Here is a 17,708-nt window from a genome sequence, read left to right as displayed (position 1 = left end):
TTTACCCAGAATATATAGAGCAGTTCTGATCAAAATTCAACAAATTAGACAAAATATGGTGACTACTAAACTGAAAATCACTGAAATATAATTGGTTTGTAGGTGCTGATAATAATGTCTTGTTATTTGTGTTCTAGGTGTCGGTATTTTGATGGTGATCATTACTACTTTCGTATCCATCTACTACAATGTCATTATTGCCTACAGTCTCTATTACATGTTTGCTTCATTTCAAAGTGTTCTACCCTGGTCAGATTGCTTCAGCTGGTCTGATGAAAAATGCAGCAAGACTATAAGAGGTAACCTATACAACTGCTATAAATTCTATATAAAGGGAGTACGTCACCAAAAAACCAAAGCAGCCAAAGCGATTTGTAGGGAACGTTACACCCCTTAGATAATCCAGGAGATGCAACATTTCCTTGAAAAAGCTTTAGAAATATGCAAATGTGGCTCAAGTACAATAGGCATGTCAAAGCCCTGGGAGAATTCGGCATGCCTCCATTGTACTTGAGACTGTAGACTCATTCACTCCTTTACTAGAACTCTAACCATACTAAAGGGGTTTTCTAAGATTTTTTTGTGCTAGGATAGGACTAATAAAGATCCGATTGGTAGGGCTCTAGATTCCAAAATCCTCAACAAGATAAGATAAGATAAAATAATCCTTTAATAGTCCCACAGTGGGGAAATTTCAGTATGTTACAGCAGCATAGTAATACAGGTACAGGATAATACACAGTAATATATTACAGACATAGGCACACATATGCTGAGACGAGAAGATATACTAGGAGTCCATAGCAGCTAAGGAACAGAAGAAGAAAGAAGGAAGACTTCATAGTCATAATCATTAGTTCTCTGTGCGGAGTGTCTTCGCTTGGTCTGATGTAGATGATACAGCCTGATCGCGGTTGGAAGGAAGGACCTGCGATAGCTCCTTCTCACACTTGGGGTGAAGCAGATGGTCACTTACAGTGCTGCCAAGTCCCATCAGGGTCCCATACATGGGGTGGGATTTGTTCGCCCGCATGAAACTCACCACAGACAGTATCCTTCTGTCACCCACCACCTGTACTGGGTCCAAGGAGCTCCCCAGGACAGAGCTGGCCCTCCTGATCAGCCTGTCAAATCTATTTCTGTCCCTGGTTGATATACTGCTCCCCCAGCAGGCCACACCGAAAAAGATGGCTGAAGCAACCACAGAGTTGAAGAAGGCCCTAAGAAGTGGTTTAATGGTTTGTTGCTGTGCTTGGTATTGCAGCTCCCTGGATCTCAGTCCCATTCAAGTGAATAGTACTGAACGTCAGCATCAGCCTTAGCCACTACAAAAAGTACTGAGCTGCGCCTGCTAAACCATGGTGGGGAATGGTGCAGCCCATCAATCCTAAAAATAGGCCATCAACATCAAAGTCCTAGAGAATCCTGAATCTGTATTTGTATCATGGATCTTCTACATGTCTTATGTTAATAAAATATGCTCATATTTGTCTCCTTCTAGCCTCATGCAATGTAACAATAAATGAAACCATAACTACAGCCAATCTAACTTGGATAAAAGACAATAACTACACTTGCATAGCCAACACCACTGTCCGGGAAGATGTGGACTTGCCAAGCAAACAGTATTGGGAGTAAGATGAAACTTTATGTTACTTTAACTTATTCTACATATAATTTATCTTTATAAACTTGTTAAAGGGAATCTGTCACCAGAACCAGAATTCAACTCAGCCCAGCAGATAGATAGGTTATCTTTGACTGAACCAAACTGTGTTTTCCCCTTGTGAATCGGAACCTGTGTTGCAAACATATCCCTGTTTTTTTCATGCAAGTGAGCTATTTGGATGTTGTGGATCCAATGCATACAATCCAATATGAATAGCCCCAATTACGTCAAGTCATGCTCGGGTTTCCTAACACTATATAAAAGCTCTTTATTGGCAGTACAGCATCAGACCCTAGGCACACGACTAAGTGTGTATCTGAAGTGTGGCTGAGTTTGCAATGGGAGTTACTCGGAGGACCGGAATTCAACCCAGCCTGGCAGATAGATAGGTTAGGTTTGCCTAAACTATGTTTTCCCCTTGTGAATCGGTGCCTCCGTTGTTGACATATCCCTTTTTTCATGCAAGTATCCGATGTTGGGCTGAGTTTTCAGTGGGAGTAACTTGCACTTCATTATGCATTCACATCTATGGGGGCTTTCAAATTATTGTGTTTTCCGATGACCCAAAACAGGATAGGCCCATCTCTATAATCATCCATGTCAGATTGTTTGACGTCCCACATGTTGGACCCCTAATGATCAAACATTGATGGTGTTTCCTAAACAAAGTCTCTCGAGTTCAGTCCATGAGGCCTTTATGGGAACCTATTATTTTGATATGTCATAGTGACACGTCAGTGGTTTCTGGGTGCTGGGATCCTCACTCATCATTAAAATAAAGGGTTAAAAGTGCTCCGCTGAGGATTGTCTTTTCTTGACGGATTCTTAGAGCAGAAAGAGCAGGGTACGACTATGTAGAAAGTACATGAGTCCATACACCACTCCGTCCAAGTAGAGCAGAGTCTATAAAAGGCAAAGTCATATGCAAACAAAAAACTTCAAATTAATGGCACATTTCCCGTTCTTTCACTTGTAGGAGAGTAACGCTCCAGCGGACAAGCGGTATGGAAGAGACCGGTCAAATAGTCTGGTACTTGGCGCTGTGTCTGCTTCTAGCTTGGATTATTGTTGGAGGGGCACTATTTAAAGGAATCAAATCTTCTGGGAAGGTAATACCTGAGAAAATACCCAGCCCCTCAGGTCGGCCTACCTGTTTATCTCACAATTTGCTGAATTTTCATGGTATTCTGCAGAATAAATGAATTCTATTATGTCTGACTGCATCGGAGTATTGTATGTTGTATCTCTTATTTTTCAGGTGGTGTACTTTACTGCAATATTCCCTTATATAGTCCTTACTATCTTGTTGGTTCGAGGAGCAACTCTGGAAGGTGCCTATGAAGGAATCAACTATTATATAGGAACACAGTCAAACATTTCAAAGATAATGGAAGCGGAGGTGAGTATAATAACCTCAACTTATCTCACACATGTAGAGTCGGCCCTATGGAAAACAGGGGAATGGGTAGAGACAAAATCGGGCCCTCTGTGTACATCATTTTAGGGTCTATTCACATCATGTTTTGTCCATGATGGAAGAGTCCAATGTCAAAGAAAAAATGGATCAATTGCTATCTGTTTTTTCATTGGGACAGCAATGGATTCATTGAATTTTTTTTCATATGAACCCTAAGTAAACCGATGCTCTTCCACTGGTATCCATTTGCATCCACTTTAGCAGATCCAGTCATCCCTGTGTTGGACGTTGGAGGTGACACCATACCGGTGACTGGTGAGGGGGCTACCAGTCGGCCCCGCACAGATATTTATGACCTAACCTAATTCATGGACAGCCACTTTAAGGAGAGGATCGGGCTGTACATGCAAACAACCATCTTGGTTGTAAATTTTTGGAGTTTTGGAAGTAGCTACTCCCATAAATTGCCGTAGAGAGAGCTACTTACCTGCACAGTCAGCTTGTGTCTTATACGGGAAAACCCCCGAAAGGAACAATTTGGGGCGGGAGGATGTAATGCATCACACGGGATTTCAGAGAACACCAAGGAGAGAACCAGTCATGTCCTACATTAGGCATAACTCAATAACAATTGTGCTTTTAAGGCTATAGTCACATTAACATAGAAGGATCCACCATTGCAGGGTTTATGGAAAGTCAGGAAGAAATTTTGCAGCATGTTGCATCTAGTAAATGATATACACTATGGGGTTATCTGGTGAGATAACTGTCAGTGAAACAAGTAAATAAGAAAGACATTTGCCTGGTCTCATCTCAATAATAGGAGTACTCTCAATCCCCTCCGATGGGCACAGTAAAGGGAAAGATAACTGCGCATGCGCGGGTCTGTCCACTCACTGTTACAGGAGTTCCAAAAATAGCCAAGATGGGAATCCCCTTCAGTAACATTAATATGCAAGTATTGAGGACGCCCTAAGTCCTGATAAATCCTTTTGTCTCATTATATGCAAATCTTGCTAATGCATAACTTGGCAGCTGCCTATGCGAGACAACAATGGCCTGGGTATGATGTAAAAACAACACTCTCTTCTGACTTCAGACAATATACAATTGCATGTATTAATGATTGCAAAATGGGGCTGAAATCAATGTCTTGGTATGTCACATAGGTCTGGTTAATATTATATTGTGCTGAAACGTGCACATCCGGTAGTGCCGCGACCCCCTGGAATGGACTGAGCTATGCAATGTCCATCATCATGTAAAAAATTAGATTTTTCCTATCTCCGCAGGAGATGTCTTGGAGATGGGTGTCCACTTATCTTGAGTATGGGCTTTGGGTACCCTCGCCCATTGGCTGCACCTTGCCTTATTATCTCTTTCAAAATAATGGACCTGTGATGGATTTGGGGAAAACTGAAAACAGATCAAATCCCATTGAAATCAATAGGATTTTTAACTGATTTTGACAGAAGTGTCCATTGTTAGCATTTTTTGAAAGATGCTACCAATGGACGCTAACAACGTTAGTGTGAACACCCCTCAGTGTTTACTGAGAATTTTCCAATCTATTTCTTATACAATATTATTAAATCCTGATCCTTCCTTCCTGATGATTCTTTCCTCTGATGTGTTAACTCTTTCTCCTCTTCAGGCTTGGAAAGACGCCGCCACTCAGATATTCTTTTCCCTCTCCACGGCCTGGGGTGGACTCATCGCCCTGTCATCTTACAACAAGTTCCATAATAATTGCTATTCAGACGCAATTATAGTCTGTGTCACCAACTGTGCCACCAGTGTGTTCGCCGGATTCGCGATATTTTCTATTTTGGGACACATGGCGCACGTGTCTGAGAAATCGGTTTCTGAAGTAGCAGACTCAGGTACTTCCTATTTTCAGCAAAATCAAAGATCTGATTTGTTCTAGTTAGATCTATAAAGTCATAGCATCCAGAAATATCGTTTTGTAGATTCTATTGCAAATATTAATGAAGAAAGCATTCTCACATTGTAGCATTTTTCTCTCCTGCCTACAACTTTTGCACATCACTGTATATGCAAAAGCTTATAGGTTAAAAAGGGTATTATAGCCACTATTATGTTACCCCTATTCACAGAATTGGGGATTACCGTCTGATCATGAGAAGATTCCTTTGCGTCCTGTATGAATGGCCATTACTGTTTCCAATCCATTGTTTACTTGGCACAGCGCTGTACAGTTAGTGGTGGCCGTGTCTGGTATTGCAGCTCAGTTTTATTCATGTGAATAGCACATTGTTGCAGAGAGTTACAGTACAAGGCTCAGGTACCACAAAATATATGGAGCTGATCCTGTGCCCCTGTCATTGGCTAATATTGGACCCCCACCACTGATATTCTAAAAATTTTCCATCAGTGTCCAAAAAATCTCTTCATTAATCGTAATAACACAGATCCCTGAAAATTAGACTTTACTTCCTGCATTTTTGGAATAGTATTTTCCCATGAGAAGCATCCTTGAACTTTTGCAAGTTTTACAAGATAAGGATTTGCAAATCAATGAGCATTTTCGACACGGGATGCGCACGGAATTTCTATGTATTCGTGTCATTGCCCCGGATATAAGTGAAAGTTAAAACATGAGGGTTAGAGAGGAGAAGACAGAATGTCCTGTTATTGTGACGTGACCTGATCCACTTATACTTTGTTTACCCGACACAAGGACGACCACAACGCTCTCAATAAAGCTTTGTCTCTCTTCATTTGGAAACAAAAAGATTCTAAAATAAACATTGTTTTGTTTCTTGCCATCCCGTCAGGACAAGATTACAGTCGCCACAGGGGTTGTCACCCAGCTTTCCCAGATGCTGGCTGGATTTGTATCATTAATAAATGTAATATACTTTATGAGCAAATTGTGGACCCAACAAACCTCAGTCCGACATTACCTAATAACAATAAGTTTACATAGTGGCGAGATATTCTGCAGCAACTTGTAGAGAAACCTCTAGATGGAGAGGTCAGATTCTGAGGAATAGACTATGAAGGATAGCTTAAAGGGGCTCTATCAGCAAAATCATGCTGATAGAGCCTCACATATGCGTGAATAGCCTTTAAAAAGGCTATTCAGGCACCGCTAAAGTTATATTAAACTACCCCCCCCCCCCCCGTTTTAAAATAATACCCTAAAAAAGAATGTGATCTATTTACCCATTGTGCACAGTGGGCGGGCATTCAGGGTGCGCCGTCTTCTTCATCCACGCCTCCTCTTCCTGCGATGTCCTCCGGTCCCGTCTTCCTCCGGCGCTCGCGAACTGACATTGCTAAAAAAAATGGCCTGGGTTAATTATACTAATTGTATAGAGGTGTGTAACTCTTTTAGTGACATGTATTCACATTATACATTTGTTTCCATTGTGATTTAGGTTTTGGGTTGGCGTTTATTGCGTATCCAGAAGCTTTAACACAACTTCCGATTTCCCCTCTTTGGGCGTTCCTCTTCTTCTTCATGCTTCTTACTTTGGGTCTAGACTCTCAGTTTGCAATGATAGGTAAGAATACTGAGTATTTTTACGTGTTCAGATTTTGCATTAAGGCCCGGTTCATATCTGCGTTCGGTATTCCGTTCGGGGAGTCTGCTTGGGTACCCCTCAAAAGGAATACCGAATGCATTGACCAGTGGGGAGCAATGAAAGCACATGGACTCCATAGACTATAATGGGTCCATATGTTTTCCGCATGGTGTCCGCACCAGTTATGCAGAGAGAAAAATAGTTCATGAAGTACTTTTCTCTCCACATGTTCCGTGTGGACACCATGTGGTAAACACACAGACCCCATTAGGTCTATGGTCTATGGGGTCCATGTCCTTTCATTGCTTCCCGAATGGAATACCGAACACAGATGACCAGACTGGTGCGATTTCCCGCATTAGTTATCACATAGGAACTTAAGACATTGATCCTTCAAGAGCGAAGGTATCCAAAACTCTATAAAACACACAAAAATGGAATTGTATTACAAAACTTGGAATAGTTACTAACTTTTCATAAATCAATAGTGCAAGCCAATATAGGAATCATAATATATCTTATCAGAGAAAAATGCTTCTTTCTCCACTTATTAAGTGTTTTATTGACATTAATACTGGCCATTTCTCTATAATGTCCTATAAGACCCTGCTTCTTTTTCTGAAGGAGGGATCCAGACTTAAAGCAGATTCTCCTCTACTTTCTGTGTTCAGTCTATGTGAGATATCAGCTCAGGGAAAACTGGAAGTCAGGTATAGAGGCCACAGAAGGGAAAGCTTATAAAATGGGCAGAATACAAGTAAAATAGTGTCCACAATTCCAATTTTATTGTCCCATGTTCTGCATAGGGAAGCTTTATTTCCCCAGTTTATGAATTTATGGTGGATTATGGAATTATACAGCTACAGTAATATTAGCATGTACCATAGTAGTATGGCGGATGTCGAGACTATAAACATTGTGCCTAATAGGAGCTGCATAACTGTCACTATGATATGTCCTGTAGTTCTGCACACAGATAGTAGAGGAGAATCTGCTCATCTAAGCTTATCCTATAGAGACTTAATTTTCACAGAATTTTACCTTCTCTTACAGAGACTATCGTGACAACCTTAATGGACGCCTTTCCTCAGAGACTGAAATCTCATCGCGTACTTGTCACCGTTGCCTGTTGTTGTGTTCTGTTTCTTCTGGGATTGGTTTGTGTTACACAGGTATTTTTTGCCCATGGTTGTATATATATTGGTATATGTGATATAGATACTCTATTGTTAGATATTGTACTTCGTAGCCAACCTGACCATTATATAAACCCTCCTACAAAAAATAGGCTAAAATGTCCCACCAGTCCTGTCCCACCAAATGCCCAAGACTTGGTGCTGTATACATTATGGCTGTTATGGGACATCCAGGGTCGTATCCTAAGTTTTGTTGCTTCTTGTAGGCTGGAATCTACTGGGTGAACCTGATTGATTACTTCACCGGGGGATGGGCTATCCTCTTTGCCGCGGTTCTGGAGCTAATTGGTGTTTGCTGGATTTATGGTAAGGCTTTCAAATTTTATCTATTCCCGTCGATTGAGAGACTATACCTGGTAATAATCCCAGCGTCATTGCAAAACAAAGGCCTCTTGGAAGGTCGAGCATGATGCTAAAGGGAGCAGCCTTTATTGGGTTGTTTCACTGAAATCCTGTCTTCCTAACTACATCAGGGATGACAGACTTGCACATTCCAGTGAGCGCCCTCTATTGGTTTGCGACACTGAGGCAGCAACTGACTTCCCAATTACATCATGGAAGACAGATTTGCATATTCTTCCCCTAGTCATTTGTAGCATACCCACAGTATATACCATTAGTGTCTGATAGAGGGGACACCTGCACCTACCCCCAAAATAGGGATCCCTTGATCTCACCCTGCCACATACAGGTGAAGAATGAACAGAGACATGTGTGACTTGCAGTTGAGTGCAGTTAAAAGTGCATGCAATATTGATGACGTTTCACTTGTAATATAGTTACACATAGTTTTTCTGATGCCACCATTATTAGCACCATCTGCACCAAATTAAGGGACCCTAAAGGGGGTCCCAAAGGTCCCTCTGACACATACAATATACCAGTATCCTATATAAAACAAGGGAGATAGGGGCCTCATTCAAGATTTTGCACTAGGGTCCAGGAGCTTCAAGCTTTGCCTCTGCCCTAAAGCCATAAATAGCCGACACGAAGAAGCCGCTCATCAGTTATCAGGCTTTCTATAGGATTATACAGACCTCACATTTCATCCTCAGTACAATATGTTCTGTCCACTCCATGTCTTAGGATGATGAATCATGCAGCGTATTCACATTGTGCTTCCAAGCCCCATAGGACACAATGTACATTTACTTTTATCTTTGGCTTTAGCTGACGCCATAGACCACAATATAAAAATGGGAAGAGCGTTTGATGAATTTTCTCATCAGATTGAATCTATTTTTATCGATTAATATACTTGTGAAATCCTGGATATACTGTAAGATAGAATATAACGTAAGAGTCCTGAGATGTACAAAAACAAAGAACCAGGAAAGTAAAATAAAAGAAGAAAGTTACTAAAAAGCAGAACAGAGTAAATAAGTAATAAAGAAATAAGAGCCATACATCGCCCCCTGCTGGCCACATGGGCTTACATTTTGGCTTTCATTTCAAATAGAACAGAAGTAGAAAAGTTATTTTCATCTCATTCCTTATCTATCTATCTATCTATCTATCTATCTATCTATCTATCTATCTATCTATCTCCTATCTATCTATCTATCTATCTATCTATCTATCTCCTATCTATCTATCTATCTATCTATCTATCTATCTCCTATCTATCTATCTATCTATCTATCTATCTATCTATCTCCTATCTATCTATCTATCTATCTATCTATCTATCTATCTATCTATCTATCTCCTATCTATCTATCTATCTATCTATCTATCTCCTATCTATCTATCTATCTATCTATCTCCTATCTATCTATCTATCTATCTATCTATCTATCTATCTATCTCCTATCTATCTATCTATCTATCTATCTATCTATCTATCTCCTATCTATCTATCTATCTATCTATCTATCTATCCATCCATCCATCCATCTATCTATCTATCCATCCATCCATCCATCTCACTCAGTATCTCTTATACTGCAGGTGCTAATCGGTTCATCCAGGACATAGAGATGATGATCGGTAAGAAGCACTGGAGCTTCTGGTTGTGGTGGAGAGCTTGCTGGATGTTTATTTCACCAGCCCTATTATTGGTAAGTAATAGATCTGATAAGGTTTATCAATTTTTACTAAATTAGTAGCCTATCAATAAGATGGTTATGAATTTTATATTGGTAGGGGTCTGACTATCCGGACTCCCTTTTAGCTATAAAATTGGGCGCTTTACATGATCACTTGTTGACCAATCTCCTGCACTCATTATGACATCATCACAAGTATTGGGACAAATCCTTCATTCCCCATTGGTTGTATGACCCTACAATAGAGGCATAAGAGGACTATACTGGAGTATCATTATCGTTGACCCCTGAATACTCTCCTATGTTTTGCAGGCGATCCTCTTGTGGTCATTGATTACTTTTGAGCCTCCCACCTATGGCACCATCAAGTACCCTACCTGGGGCACCGCTCTGGGCTGGTGTATGATCATATTTGGCCTTATATGGATTCCAATTTTAGCCGCTATAAAGCTTTGGCGAGCAAGAGGAAACTTTTTGCAAGTAAGTGAATCAGTAATTTACCTTTGGGGGCTGCAATGAGGACCATGGAGAGCGGGGTGCAGCGGGGTGCCCGACTGGTTGGTTCTGGCCCCTTGCAGACCCTGTGCAGGAGAGCCGTATACAGATCAGCTGCTTTCTTATCAGGCATGTTAGATATTGATGGAAGGTGGGGGGACAATAACGGTGGGACTATTTTAATCTGTCCATGGGGTCTATGTAATACCATTGGCGATGTAATCTCCTTATCACATATCAATGACTTGTATGTAACCTCTCTTAAGATCTGCAGACCAGCCAAAAACTGGGGACCAGCCCTGCCCCAGCATCGCGGGGAACGTTACAACCACATCATTGACAAGACCAAAGAAAATAATGTCACAGAAATACCAACAGTGGACGAAAAGACAGGATATGACAATGACGCTTACTTATGATGAGACGCCATGTGCGGACGGGGGATTCCTATACGTTGTATAGATAATGGACGCCTATTTAATACTGTACATAATAAACTGCTCAGGACGGCCTCAATGAAGGAAAATGGAAGAGCAAAGAAGTAAGGCTGGAGAATGCAATTGTTATATGTCTTATATAAATGGACTGAAGCCTGTTGTACATGTCACTAGATATATATGGCGGCCGGCAGGTGCCGCTGCGATGTGGCCGAGCACCACAAGTCCATGCAAGCTGGCGCAGTTTACTAATGGATCAGTCAAAAATGACTGTACAATTGTCTATGGTTGTTTGTTGTCAATGTCCGAGCCATTTTGCTACATAGCGGCAGATTCTATAGGTTAAAGATTGAGAACCACTCTATCATCAAGGGTTAAATCCAGAGCGAATAGCTGGACCTCAAAACTAAGGCATCACGTAGCGAAATCCGGCTAAAATAAAAGCAGTTTTTTCACTGAATTTTTCCTGCTTTTTTTCTTGCTTCTATTACACCCTTTTGATTCTGTGGCAATTCTGTTGCGCTATGTCCGTTGTCCTGGTTCATCAGAAAACCAGAGCAACAGACACGTGGACCTCTAAACTATAAGAGAATCTGTGACATGGGGCACGGAGGTCACATGGGGCGCAGCGGCGTAATGATGTCAGTGTGCCCTACATGGCCGCTAAGGACAAAAGTTTGCACAAGACACTTGTTGCGCCACTGCTTGGCATTATCCTTTATTTTGCAAGTTTTGCCACATTCAGGCCCAGTTCACATCTACAGATTATAGCGCATCCTATTTGTCTACTTGGAAAGCCCTAGCTAATGTATTACAGGTCACAGTCCAATAAAGATCAGTGCTAAAATTTACGTGCATCAATCCCAGAGAAGGAACGCCAATTTACTGCATTGACTATTCTACCACTAGGTGGCGCAAATGATTATATTATGTGTCAGACTGAAGAAGTTCTCTTATCTAGAGAGTTGTCACCATGAACTTACCCTAAGGGGAGGGGGGGGGGGGGTCTGAAAGAAGATTTCGACTTTGAATATTATATATTGTTTACAGCGTTCACTATGTGGTAAGAATGATGTGTCACCTGTATTTTATGGGTCGGTACAATTCTGGGGTTGCCAAATTTATATGATGCCTTATATCAATGTATAGTCACAAATCTCCATCGGTCCCAAGCTTCATACACTGGTACGCATAAACAAACCAATATATTTACAGTATTGAAAAGGGCCGTGGGTGGACACATCATTGGTACAACTGGAGCATCTGCAGAGGGGCCCCGTGGGTCAGTGGGCCCTATCAGCTTAGCAACGTCTGCCCTTTGTCTACTAGATTATGGGTAAATGTGTAAGTGAATAAACTTCATGGCTACCGATTACTGATGGAGTGTTAGGATATGTTCGCACAGAGTTTTTTCCATGGCCGAGTCAGCCGTGGCGTCCACGGGTTGAGACACCAACCTGGTTAGGCCTGTGCATTGCAAGAGGAGTGATGTATGCTGAGATACTGGAGAAAAAGGGGCCTATTAGCAGAGGAATAACTACCGGGGTAGCAGTGGTAGCAGCTGCCACAGGGCCAGGGACATCAGGGGGCCGATGCCGCTGCACATTCTTATTTTTAATAGAGTAACTCCATCAGGTAACGGGACCTATTCACTTATCAATCCTGGCTCCTGCTCACTTCTGTGGAGGCTGTGATCAGGAGAGGAGATTGGTAAGTTAGGCCACGGGCCCGCCATCCCCTCAGACACTATCATTATACTCAGAGGGTCAAGGCGGGGCCCATGTCAAAAGTTTGCCCCTTGAGGGCTGCCATTCCCAGTTACACCACTGCCCATTATGTTCTTGCCCAGGGGCCCTCAGATGTTTACGCATGTGTCTGAAAAGTGTATTATCAGCTAATCAGTCACATCCCATCAAACCATTAGGTAGACAATGGGTAGGGGTGAACCTACCCCTTTCGCTGCCCGAGGCGAACTACAGAAAGCTGCCCCCCCCCCCCCGGAGGAGGGAACGGAGCGGAGGGAGCGTGGCGGAGCGAAGGGGGCGTGGTGAAACAAAGGGGGCATGGCCCCATGAAGGGGACGGGGCTTAGCGCCGTTCACAGGCAGAGAGCAGGCACAGAGAGGACCTGCTCTCTGCCTGAGCGTGAGGGGAGGCCGCTGGAGCAGTGCTGCTTCAGTGGCCTCCCCAAACCACCGCTCGGTGCTAAGTCAGTCCAGGACAGCTTGTCCTGGACTGGCTTAGGTAAGCAAAAATGCTGGGGCCCTGGCATAGCGCCGCCTGAAGCGGTCGCTTCAGGTCGCCTCATGGGAGGTGCGGCACTGACAATGAGTAGGGTATATCATTTAGGGGCGGAGCTAATTGTTTGGGGTTCACTAAAATATCGGTTGTCAGTCAAGAGCCAAATCCAATTGATCAAGTGGAAGAACCAGCTCGTCCCCGAACAACACATCACTACTATCCGCATTGTACAAAAAACTCTTCCAAAACAAAAAAAAGACCCTTATTTGCCGACAGCTGTTTTGGGCATTTTATCCTGTATCGATGCAGATCGCAAATGGACAAAAACAACAATATGTCGATAACCGAGGCACAGATTGACAAGGGGTTAAGCACTTTTTGACTCCGGCTGATGGACTCCACTCACTTCATCACTTGTGTACAGGTAACACTCAGGGAAGGGTTAATTCCTAACTATTTGTTGTGCGCAAAAATGTTCCGATGACTGATAATAAGAAAACAGGGCAATAAAACTGGAGATTCCTGCGGGTACGTTATACTACTATATCCACCATACTGTCATTTCTGAAGTTGTGACGTTGCATCAGATTATAGGAGTCAGGTTTTAGATCAGATTTGCTTGAATCAGTATCAAATTGATCTAAATAATCTGATGCTCAGTTGTCCAAAAAGTTGCTTCTTATTAGACCGCGTGTCCAAGAAAGTCCAACTAATAACTCTGGGTCATGACCTACTTTGAAGACTTACGCTAGGTGTACACTATTGTTCAGGTTTCCATTCTTTGGGTCCACTTGGGGACCCAAAAAACGGGAATCCTATCTGCTTAAAAAGCAGTTCCCCACGTAGACCTGCAAACACCATAGACTACAATGGAGCCCACCGGGTTTCTGTTCTATATTGGCAAAAGCGGAAATCAGCTTCTATCTGTCATTGGTTGGTGTAGATTAGATTATTTGGATGGGTACTCTTGGTTATCTAGGTTGTTGCCCAAGTTTCTGAGAATGACAGACCACGTGATCTGAACCAGCCAATGACAGATGTAACCAGCCTCGGGCTGATTGGTTGGTTTGGATGGATTACCCTCGGCCATCGAAAGTAGATCAATGACCTCCAGTTATTTTTGGACTTTTTTGGACATGTGGTATAATAATAATGTAATATAACCTACTTCTTCTAAAAAAAACCTTCAAATTAAACTTGACTGCTGACTCAAGCAAATCCGTGCCCACATAGCTCGGAACTAGATATAGATGTGCTGCCCTCTACCATGTTACATCAATGCTGCTTTGTGTTACATCTTACCAGCAGCTTCCTGACACTGAGCTCTATTGTTACGGTTGCTCACAACTTGCACTTCCGAGTCTTAACCCTGAGAAACCTGAAGAGTATAGGATGAGTAAGTACAGGATTGCTCATGTGTTATCCCTGCCATTTATAAGCTCAGGCCCTTCATTTTCCCAATCCCAACAAACACCTTTGAGTTATTTTTAACCCATTAACCAATAATATTTAGAGCAGAAATTACCCAAGTGAGAACATATAAGATCCGGAGGTGGAAGAATACATTATGAAGAAGTAGCAATAATGATCAGGGCCATATGGGGTTGGTGTCAGTCTCGGGAAAAGTTCTCTCTCTATGGGTAACACACACCTGGATCAAATCCAAAAAACACAACATGGGTGTCATTATACTTGTCACAGTCATGGTTGCTGCCATGGGACCCAAAGGCTTGGAGGAGTCACTCAGGTTACAGGTGACTTTCTGATATCTATCGAGGAGCTAAAATCTTGCCAAATTTTGTTAGAGACTATGGGGAGAATTTATCAAGACTGGAGATTCTTGGTCCAGTCTTAATTCATTCCCCCCCAAGTGCACGAATTACTAGACTTACTAACTCTAGACATGTAGGTGCGCCTTGGTCGCGGATCCATATCAGTCAGGTATTGGCATAGATTTGTGGTATAAGAAGAACTCTGCAACAATGCAATGAAAAACCATGTGGAAAAAATTGCAATGAGTTTTCATTGCGTTTTTTTCTGCAGCGTTTCGCTACGTGAGGCCTTAGCCTATAGTAAATCTGGTGGACCTTGACATCCCTGCCTCAGTCCACCTAGAGTCCCCCTCTGTCTACTGACTAAAAAGTGGCAAGTGGGGCACAGAGACTGACATGTGCTACAATGCAATGCTGCGTCGCATTTTTGGCCACTTTTGCAACGCATCTGCCTATGTTTTTAGTTGCAGTTATGCATTGCACATTGCTACTATGTTAGAAAACCAGAGGTTTTCAACCTAATGTCCATTAGTATATACAGTCCTATGAAAAAGTTTGGGCACCCCTATTAATCTTAATCATTTTTTGTTCTAAATATTTTGGTGTTTGCAACAGCCATTTCAGTTTGATATATCTAATAACTGATGGACACAGTAATATTTCAGGATTGAAATGAGGTTTATTGTACTAACAGAAAATGTGCAATATGCATTAAACCAAAATTTGACCGGTGCAAAAGTATGGGCACCCTTATCATTTTATTGATTTGAATTCCCCTAACTACTTTTTACTGACTTACTGAAGCACAAAATTGGTTTTGTAACCTCAGTGAGCTTTGAACTTCATAGCCAGATGTATCCAATCATAAGAAAAGGTATTTAAGGTGGCCAATTGCAAGTTGATCTCCTATTTGAATCTCCTCTGAAGAGTGGCATCATGGGCTACTCAAAACAACTCTCAAATGATCTGAAAACAAAGATTGTTCAACATAGTTGTTCAGGGGAAGGATACAAAAAGTTGTCTCAGAGATTTAACCTGTCAGTTTCCACTGTGAGGAACATAGTAAGGAAATGGAAGACCACAGGGACAGTTCTTGTTAAGCCCAGAAGTGGCAGGCCAAGAAAAATATCAGAAAGGCAGAGAAGAAGAATGGTGAGAACAGTCAAGGACAATCCACAGACCACCTCCAAAGAGCTGCAGCATCATCTTGCTGCAGATGGTGTCACTGTGCATCGGTCAACTATACAGCGCACTTTGCACAAATAGAAGCTGTATGGGAGAGTGATGAGAAAGAAGCCGTTTCTGCACGTACGCCACAAATAGAGTTGCCTGAGGTATGCAAAAGCACATTTGGACAAAGCAGCTTCATTTTGGAAACAAAAATTTAGTTGTTTGGTTATAAAAAAAGGCGTTATGCATGGCGTCCAAAAAGAAACAGCATTCCAAGAAAAACACATGCTACCCACTGTAAAATTTGGTGGAGGTTCCATCATGCTTTGGGGCTGTGTGGCCAATGCCGGCATCGGGAATCTTGTTAAAGTTGAGGGTCGCATGGATTCCACTCAGTATCAGCAGATTCTTGAGAATAATGTTCAAGAATCAGTGACGAAGTTGAAGTTACGCCGGGGATGGATATTTCAGCAAGACAATGATCCAAAACACCGCTCCAAATCCTCAGGCATTCATGCAGAGGAACAATTACAATGTTCTGGAATGGCCATCCCAGTCCCCAGACCTGAATATCATTGAACATCTGTGGGATGATTTGAAGCGGGCTGTCCATGCTCGGCGACCATCTAACTTAACTGAACTTGAATTGTTTGTCCAAAATACCTTTATCCAGGATCCAGGAACTGATTAAAAGCTACAGGAAGCGACTAGAGGCTGTTATCTTTGCAAAAGGAGGATCTACTAAATATTAATGGCACTTTTCTGTTGAGGTGCCCATACTTTTGCACCGGTCAAATTTTGGTTTAATGCATATTGCACATTTTCTGTTAGTACAATAAACCTCATTTCAATCCTGAAATATTACTGTGTCCATCAGCTATTAGATATATCAAACTGAAATGGCTGTTATAAACACCAAAATATTTAGAACTAAAAATGATTAAGATTAATAGGGGTGCCCAAACTTTTTCATAGGACTGTAGGTAGAATACTTGGTAACTTGGGTAAAGGAATACATTTAGGTATTGTCAGTGCAGTTTTTGAAGCCGAACCAGGTGCAGATCGTAAAGGGAGAGAACCTATAAATGGCCGCTGATGCCTCTTCTTACCCCGAGTATGACTTTTGGGTTGTGGTTTCCCTCTCTGATTGACCTTAGTAACCAGACATGGTACTATAGGCTGTAATTTTTGGTAGTTGCTATTCCGGTTCAGTGTGTCAGTAAATATAGTAACTCGGTTACGTCTGTGACCTAAGCTGTATGCCATCCTTATAAAGCGTCGCATGCCTCGCTTCACTGCCAATGCTTTGGAACAGTTTGTTCTTCAGGATGTAACATATATAGACAGGCACAGTAATACAAGGAATGAAGACATTGCATAAGGTTTCCCATATTTTATGGGTAAAATCCTGTTTTTTGATGTAAAACGTTGCGCTATGTCAATATTCAGCAAGAGGCATCTAAGTACCGTATAACACATGAGACATACTGTACAATGTGTACCTTCCTAAAATATTGCATACCTAAGTATGTAAGCATTGAGTTGGTGCACAGGAACAAGGCTGGGGCTCCATCTTATTTCAATATTGCTCTTTACCCTGAGATTGGCCTCCTGAGGCCGCAGCAGTGCAAGTGTCGGACCCACAAAAAATGGGAGACATCAATACTACTACCAATCTATATAAGAAGTAGCAGGAGAATATACACATACACA

At 42.0% G+C, this 17,708-nt stretch overlaps 1 protein-coding gene across 1 annotated transcript in view; it reads left to right on the top strand.

The window, feature by feature from the left end:
• The window catches only part of LOC142184640 (sodium- and chloride-dependent neutral and basic amino acid transporter B(0+)-like), a 37,637-nt gene extending 26,835 nt beyond the window's left edge, over positions 1-10,802 (top strand). The window contains exons 4-14 of the mRNA XM_075259652.1: positions 138-299; positions 1,502-1,634; positions 2,646-2,778; positions 2,928-3,068; positions 4,741-4,969; positions 6,491-6,616; positions 7,691-7,809; positions 8,040-8,139; positions 9,784-9,893; positions 10,194-10,373; positions 10,643-10,802. Of these exons, the coding sequence (XP_075115753.1) occupies positions 138-299; positions 1,502-1,634; positions 2,646-2,778; positions 2,928-3,068; positions 4,741-4,969; positions 6,491-6,616; positions 7,691-7,809; positions 8,040-8,139; positions 9,784-9,893; positions 10,194-10,373; positions 10,643-10,795 (1,586 nt within the window). The 3' untranslated portion in view covers positions 10,796-10,802. The remainder of the gene's footprint in view (positions 1-137; positions 300-1,501; positions 1,635-2,645; positions 2,779-2,927; positions 3,069-4,740; positions 4,970-6,490; positions 6,617-7,690; positions 7,810-8,039; positions 8,140-9,783; positions 9,894-10,193; positions 10,374-10,642) is intronic.
• Positions 10,803-17,708: the final 6,906 nt, after the last annotated feature.

This window comes from Leptodactylus fuscus, chromosome 11 (genome assembly GCF_031893055.1).
Source record: "Leptodactylus fuscus isolate aLepFus1 chromosome 11, aLepFus1.hap2, whole genome shotgun sequence".
Taxonomy (NCBI): Eukaryota; Metazoa; Chordata; class Amphibia; order Anura; family Leptodactylidae; genus Leptodactylus; species Leptodactylus fuscus.
This window is presented reverse-complemented; position numbering and strand designations above follow the sequence as displayed.